Source organism: Pinus tabuliformis, chromosome 6 (assembly GCF_031772625.1).
Source record: "Pinus tabuliformis cultivar Carrire ecotype Pingquan chromosome 6, CPIR1, whole genome shotgun sequence".
NCBI lineage: Eukaryota > Viridiplantae > Streptophyta > Pinopsida > Pinales > Pinaceae > Pinus > Pinus tabuliformis.
This window is the reverse complement of record NC_142292.1, coordinates 1,222,002,416-1,222,010,190: the sequence shown is the minus strand read 5'-3', so window position 1 is coordinate 1,222,010,190 and position 7,775 is coordinate 1,222,002,416. Positions and strand designations below refer to the sequence as shown.

At 37.2% G+C, this 7,775-nt stretch overlaps 1 protein-coding gene across 2 annotated transcripts; it reads right to left on the bottom strand.

The window, feature by feature from the left end:
- Nucleotides 1–2,389: 2,389 nt before the first annotated feature.
- On the bottom strand, nt 2,390–6,246 carry LOC149263099 (cysteine-rich receptor-like protein kinase 15). Of its 2 annotated transcripts, none has more exons than XM_089387138.1 (6): nt 5,171–6,246; nt 4,534–4,673; nt 4,057–4,267; nt 3,739–3,973; nt 3,360–3,469; nt 2,390–3,113 (listed from the first exon to the last, which is right to left on the bottom strand). In XM_089387138.1, the coding sequence occupies exons 1-6, from the start codon at nt 6,171–6,173 to the stop codon at nt 2,698–2,700; spliced, it is 2,115 nt and encodes a 704-aa protein (XP_089243264.1). In that variant the 5' UTR covers nt 6,174–6,246; the 3' UTR covers nt 2,390–2,697. The 2 variants fall into 2 exon arrangements, 1 of the variants encoding a protein (XP_089243264.1); XR_016249623.1 differs by having other exon boundaries at nt 2,925–3,060; nt 3,269–3,469.
- Between the last annotated feature and the right edge of the window lie 1,529 nt (nt 6,247–7,775).

The following is a 7,775-nucleotide window of genomic DNA, read 5'->3' as shown; positions in this document are numbered from 1 at the left end:
AGGATTGACTATTGGATCACCTCCAATGGATACCTGCAACCCTATACAGTCTTCACAAAACTGGGCCCTAGTGGCTCCTAGAACTTTCACGGCTCCAAAACCTCTGCAAATGACCTCAGATGGCTGTAAGACCTGCACCAATGGCTTGAGAAGGTCGAAAATACCAAAAATCAAAAAACAATTCGTCCAAAACCGACTTTCCTAGCCAAAGTTATGGCCATTTAAAGTTTCTCCAGTTTTTCCCTAGAAAAACTCCAGATAGCTCCGCCAATTATGGCGGGTCCGCCAAATTTGGTGCTCCTACCAAAATTCCGCCAACTTAACTGCAGTTACATTTGATGTTTGGGTGGTTGCCTCGGATTTCGTGTTGGCGGAATATTCCTTTTTTATTTTTTTTTTGAAAAATTAAAATTTCTAATGTTATGGACAAATTCTTCTTTTTGCCATAACTTCCTCATACGGCGACCGTTTTTCAAATCGTTTGCGGTGCCGGAATCGGGAAGACGAGCACTTTCCATTCATTCAACTTTGAACCAGTTCTAAGCACTTTAAATTTTGAGCATTTTACGACACTTAGGACATGAGCACCTGATCACATGCATAGACATAATGAGTTGGTAGCTTTAGTTTATTGTTTTGGCAGTTAAACCAAACAAAACAACAGTTCCCTAAAATGCATGAACGAGTTGATAGCTCGATTAGAACTACTTTTTAAGAGGCAGATCCACAATCTTGATTTTGATGGGACTCCTTGTTAAAAGGCAGTTTTTGCAGACTTACAGTGAAGGAGGAAGTTTTGACAGTTTTTACCAAGTTTGGGGGTTTGCTAAAATTAATAAACCTCGCTAAACACTGTAAAAAAGCCCGAATTGACTAAATTCAACAAAAAAACTGAGAAAATGTTGGGATTGGCAGAGGACCACAAGAAAGCATGAACATCAGTCTTAGAGAACTAACTTGAACAAGACAAAAGCAAAAATAATGATTCATGTAGAAATTCAAGAAAATACCAAGAAGCCAAAATTAGAAAAAGGAAAACTTTAAAAGCAGACTTGAAGAATTCACAGATAGAAAAAATAATGATTCATGTAAAAATTCAAGAAAATACCAAGAAGCCAAAATTAGAAAAAGGGAAACTTTAAAAGCAAACTCGAAGAAGACAATGTTGAAAAATAGAGCTTGGTATGGTGGTGTTGTTGTACGTGATTTTTGAGTGGTGATTGTAGTAAAATTATTGTTGAAAGAAGAGAAGACATTCATGGATCTAGTGTGAAAATGGATGAAAGATGAATCATTGGTTCTTTAGAGTTTGGTATGGTGGTGTTGTTGTACGTGATTTTTGAGTGGTGATTGTAGTAAAATTATTGTTGAAAGAAGAGAAGACATTCATGGATCTAGTGTGAAAATGGATGAAAGATGAATCATTGGCTCTCTAGAGTTTGGTATGGTGGTGTTGTTGTACGTGATTTTTGAGTGGTGATTGTAGTAAAATTATTGTTGAAAGAAGAGAAGGCATTCATGGATTAGTGTGAAAATGGATGAAAGATGAATCATTGGCTCTCTAGATCTTGGTATGGTGGTGTTGTTGTACGCCATTTTTGAGTGGTGATTGTAGTAAAATTACTGTTGAAAGAAGAGAAGACATTCATGGATCTAGTGTGAAAATGGATGAAAGATGAATCATTGGCTCTCTAGAGCTTGGTATGGTGGTGTTGTTGTACATGATTTTTGAGTGGTGATTGTAGTAAAATTATTGTTGAAATAAGAGAAGACATTCATGGATCTAGTGTGAAAATGGATGAAAGATGAATCATTGGCTCTCTAGCAAGTTGTAGCTTGCAGATTAGGGGTTGGTGCTCCTTCCAAGGGTTGGGGTTGTTGCTCCATTCAGTTGTAGCTAATAAATCAGGGAGTTGTAACTTCCCACTGAGAATTGTAACAAGTTGTAGCTTGCTCTATGAATGAATTAAAGAGCAATTTTGAAAATTTACTTGTTCTTTGTGTGTTCCATTGAAATTACTGAAATTGATTATTGTTATGCTTATTTAAATTAATTGTTGAAATATTTAATAGTGTCCCAATATTCTTGCACAAAGTAAAATATTTTTTTCAATTGGTAAAAATTTCTACAATACTTATTCACCTACTTTCAATATTGTCATAATTTTTCTAAATATATAAATAATAAAACTATTTTTTTTAATAAATATATAAAAAGTATTGCAAATCTCAAACCATGTCCCCTTGCAAAAAGGGTTTGGGCCTACCTTCCATAATATTAATATCGTTAATATGAAAAAGGGTTTGGGCCTACCTTCCATAATATTAATATCGTTAATATGAGTAGCATTGAATCTCCTCTACTTTGTAAACGCGCCATTGAAAATGATGTAATTAAATTATTAAACGACAAATTTTCAACACTGTTGAAAGTTTATTCAAGGTAAGATACATTTAAAAACCAAACAGTTGAAAGTCAAATACACATAAGAACCAAAAAAGGCGGAACGTCAATGCAGAGTTGCTGGGCACAATCTCTGAAAGATGCTATAATCGTCTTTAACGACAAAATTATTTCCAAAAATTATTTGTCCATAGAACTGCAACTCCAGTTGGCAGCATCTTCAAAATGTATATCATATTTGGTACCAGGACAGCGATGGCGATGGCAATGGCAATGGCAATGGCAATGGCGAATTATCTAGGTTCCAACTCACTGGTGGAAGCGTCGGCGTTGGATGGAGGAGCCACCACAGGAGTGTGAGATGATACAGAAGAAGATGCGGTCGCAGATGAATGCGACAACCCAGAACCGGTGGAATTGGCGCTCTGGGAAGCATGAGACCTCACAAAAGCAGGTTTTGTGGGATTCGGTAGCGTCACAGAATGAGATGAAAGCATCAAATTCACTGTGGACATCTGTGGACGAAGTGACGGGTCGGCTTGCGTACACAAAAAGGCAACATGAATGCATCTGCACGCTTGCTCCTCATCGCATCTTTCATTTATCGATGGATCAATTATCTGCAAAATATCTCCTCGTTTGTATAATCTCCACGCCTGCATAATCACAAACGGATCGTCATTTTGATAAGATTGGCCTAAATTTAATTCTATTCTGGACTCACTAGATAAGGATTTCATATCAAAACAGGAAAACAATGAACCCCCTAAACTCTGAATTCGCAAAAGAGTCTATAGATGAATAAATAACAAAGCCTGGCTAAAGTAGCAGCCTGTAGAATATAAAAGAAAAACAGTATCTCACCCATCCTAAAAGCATCTCCATTTCAGATGACTGCAAATTAGAGCCCCTGTTCTTTCTTCCTGTCATAATTTCCATGAAAAGAACCCCAAACCCCTGTTCTTTCTTCCTGTCATAATTTCCATGAAAAGAACCCCAAAGCTATAGACATCAGCTTTTACAGATAATTGCCCTTGCAGAGCATACTCAGGTGCCATATACCCGCTGAAGATCCAAATTGCAATGACAAGGATTATATAGTGAAGGAAAATTTAGGAATGATAAATTGAACGTTAAATGCAAATGAAAACCTAGTCCTAGATCCTAAAAAACTAAAAGCTTTATCGACATTGCATATGCCCCCAGGACAGATTATGATAGCGTAGTGTACAATTACAAGACCGTAATTCCTCTGGAAATCAAATCAGGCAGAGTAAAACAGCTGCATCCCTAATTGTTAATAGGTGAGAGTGATGATTGTCTAGAAAACTTACTAGGTTCCAGCAACTCTCGTGCTGACATGACTCTCGTCGTCCGGAAAAAGTTTTGCTAATCCGAAATCTGCAATCTTGGGATTCAGTTTCTCGTCCAACAAAATATTGCTTGCTTTGATGTCCCGATGAATAATCCGCAGTTGAGAATCCTGGTGAAGATAGAGAAGCCCACGAGCTATTCCCATTATGATGTTGTAACGCTTCTGCCAATCAAGCTGGTTGCGTTTGTTTGGATCTGCATCCATAGGAAACTATTAATTAAGCATGCTCAGACATCTATGGTTTTTTTATCCGCATACATAATAGAATCAAACTCACCGAATAGGATTTTGTCAAGGCTCTTATTTGGTAAGTACTCATAAACAAGCAACCTTTCTGATCCCTCTGCGCAACAACCTAGTAGGTTCACAAGATTTCGATGTTGAATTTTGGCCACAAGTTTAACTTCATTCATAAATTCTTTCTTTCCTTGCAGAGATCTTAACGACAGCTTTTTCACGGCTATTTCTTTTCCATCCGGAGTAATTCCCTGCGAGATTCAGAGAAGAAATCAACTGAAGATTTTGCAAAATATTTAATGTTATTTGTAGTCACACAACAAACTTGTTTTCAAGCTAGTAATCTACAACCAACAGTCGATTGTGCGATGAGAGCAGCCCGCGGAGTGCTATCATTTAAAATTCTACAGATTATAAGTTTCCTTAACCTAGATTTACCTTGTATATAGGGCCAAAACCTTCCTCTCCACTATCATTTAAAAATCAATAAATTAGAAGCTTTATTAGCCTATGTTACCTTGTATACAGCGCCAAAACCTCCCTCTCCAAGCTTATTATCATCATGAAAATTTCCAGTAGCAGCTAGCAATGTTTCCATGGTAAACACAAATTGCCGATCCTCATTCATTAATGCCTCTTCCTCCACATGCCCATTATCTATGTCACAAAAATTAGACAGTGCGTTAGAAAATATTGAAGCCAAAATTGAATGATGTCTATTATAAGTTTTTACTCCGCCTCATAAATCCATAGATATTAGAGGGCTCCAATTTGACAGAGTGACAGAGAACATAAATAAAACTTCTCTTCTATTCTATGATAGTTTTGTGCTTTAAGCTTTGAATTTAATTTGATAGTTTTGTGTTCCAAATTTTGAATTTAATTTGATTGCAAACTTTAGGAATATTTTAGAATTTGAACTTAAATCACTTCAAACTCCAAAATATTCCTAAAATTTATCATCAGAGAAAAATGGCTGGCATTAAAGTCCGAGCCCTGAACCAATGTGTGCCAATCCAGGAGGACATGTTTGCCCAAGCAAAGTGTTTTGCTACTCACTGTCCTATGGCATCCTTTTATCGATTGCTGATTCGAATCAGCAATCGACAGAAGCTCAGGGCTGTCCTAGCAGTTCATATAATCATATAAAATACCTTGTGATGGCCTTCGGAATATGACAGACTTCAATCTTCTTCGACATGAAAACAGGCATATCAATAAGAGGAGCAGCAAGCCGGCGGCAACGCCTAAACTTATGGGAGTTTTCTTTGAAGACTTGCCGGGTGGTGTGTTTTCATTCCGTCCTGGATCAACCACCGGCGTAATCGGTAGGACTGGCGCAGGGGAAGGCGATGGTGGAGGCGCAGTCGACTTGAAGAAAGAATATGTTTCATATCGAATTATGCAGTTTGCCATCAAACCCTGAACTCCTGGATTTCCAGGAAAAGTTACGAAAATAGAATTGATTGTATTTGAGAGACATGTTTTGCAGTCATCGCTAGATATATCTCTCCAACACTGGACCAGACCGTAAATCTTTCGATACAAGGAATCTGTAGTAATTCCAGAAGCATATAACTTAGATCCAGATTCTGCTTCACTCGACAAATTGGATAAGAGGTTGTCAAGAGCCTCGCCAAAGACTTGAGGTTCTGAAACATTGGTCGTAATATAGGTATATCGTCCATATGAGTATAGTTGTCCGAAAAAGGTATAGTTTTCATAACGCAAGAAGCAGACATCCATCCAAATTGTACCCCCAACCCCATTGCCACAACCTTCACTTCGTCGTATGGCAGCAATTGCTCTTTGCGAGCAATTGTGACATTCATCTGCTGTTATGTCTCCCCTGCAATTTAGGAGACCATATATTTGATTAGGACTTCGGCCAAACACAGAAGTGTTAAACCCAGTTTGGGAGGTGTGTTGAACAAGACTGTTAAAGACTGTATTCAGATTACTCCCAAACACACTGCCATTTGTATAGTTAAAGTTGCGGTTGCAAATGGTTGCCTGTGCATTGCAAGTGCGTCCATGGAGGGTAATGATGAAGGCTGCGACAACAACAATTATGTAGAATAGCTTAATGCTTTGGTCGATGAAAGGAAAGCATGCAGAATCCCTTCCATGAATATGAATATTTGTATTCATGGCCATTGGACAGTGAAAAGCCGCAGTGCATAAACATGCCAATAATGCCCCCTAACAGTATAATGTATTCAACAAAAATATAAAAAGGGCCATTGGACAGTGAAAAGCCGCAGTGCATAAACATGCCAATAATGCCCCCTAACAGTATAATGTATTCAACAAAAATATATAACGATAGGGGATTGTTAATCGATAATCAACAATTTGAATATGGTAATTAAAGACCCCCAATTGTCAAAGTGAATGACGCTGTTTCTGGGAAACGCGGTTGGAAAAATTGAAAATTTTGTTACCAGTGAAAAATCCAGCTCTTTCAACTTCTACGATCCTTCTCGATGAAGCGTGTACTTAAAGCTAAGCTTTGAAAGTAGAGTAAGATTTGATTTGATTTAATTTTGTTTGTTTTGAAATAATTGTGCAACATTGTTTATACGGAAGGCAAGGGAATATATAGGTAGGCCCCTCAAAACATTGAAAAATAAGGTTTCACTCGGTATAGTTTAGTTGAGTAGGGACGGGAGGTAAGGGAATATATAGGTAGGCCCCCCAAAGCATTGAAAAAGCAGTTGTTTATAATGCGATTTTTTGAAAGTTTTTCGGGCGGGTTTTTCCGGTCGAAATTCGACAGAAATTTATTGGAATCGCAAGTTTGATAGCTAGTTTCTGCACAATGAAAGTGTCCCAGGGGTTTTTCAGGGTGCTGAATCCAAATATGCAGTTAAAAAACCATTTTCACTGCAACAAATCAAGATTTAACCTCAATTTCTTCTGCCGGATTCCGTCACCGGAATCTCCAAAAAATCGAATTATAGACAACTCCATTGAAAAATAACGTTTGACTCGGTAGAGTTTAATTGAGTACGGCGGTGGAAAATAAGTGCCATTGCGTGCAAGGGGTATTCACCTTCACCTAACCTTCTAGTTGGAAAGTCCCCGACCACTTTGAATAGTCCGTAACAGCGGTAGGAAGGTCTCCGAAATTGTGAACCAAAACAGATTATAGAAAAATCCCCAACGTTGAAACCCATACTCACAATTTGGCAACAAAATCCGACATATTTCGGTGGTATGTCTAAGGATTTAAATTGGTCTAGGATTGTTATTTTAGAAGTCGTCTAACCAGGGGAAGAATTGTTTAAACTATCAAAAGTGATCAGAATTTGGGCAAAAAAATTTCAAAAAATCTTGTAGAGATAGTATTTGAATCTTGTTTTTGATGGTGGAAATGGATTCAACGCCATCAAAAATGTCTAGGACACCTAAAATTTTGAAGTTTAACAACTATAACTTAGATTTACAAAAATCCTTGCCAGATTTTCTCTAAATATGACCGGAATTTCCATAACTTTCCAGGCAATTCCTCTGGCTAGTTAGACTACGGCATTATTTTATGTTATCTTTCAGGGTCCCATGTGTTAGATTTTTTTTTGAAAAGGTCAAGTTCATATGAGGTTTAGTTTGATGAAGATTGAAAAGGTCAAGGTCATACCAGGTGTGAATTATCAGTTTTTTTTTTTTTTTTTTATAAATAGAAATGATAATTTGTATTATAAAAATCGAAATGATAATTTGTATTATAAAAAATTTCTATTCTATTACAAAAATTTA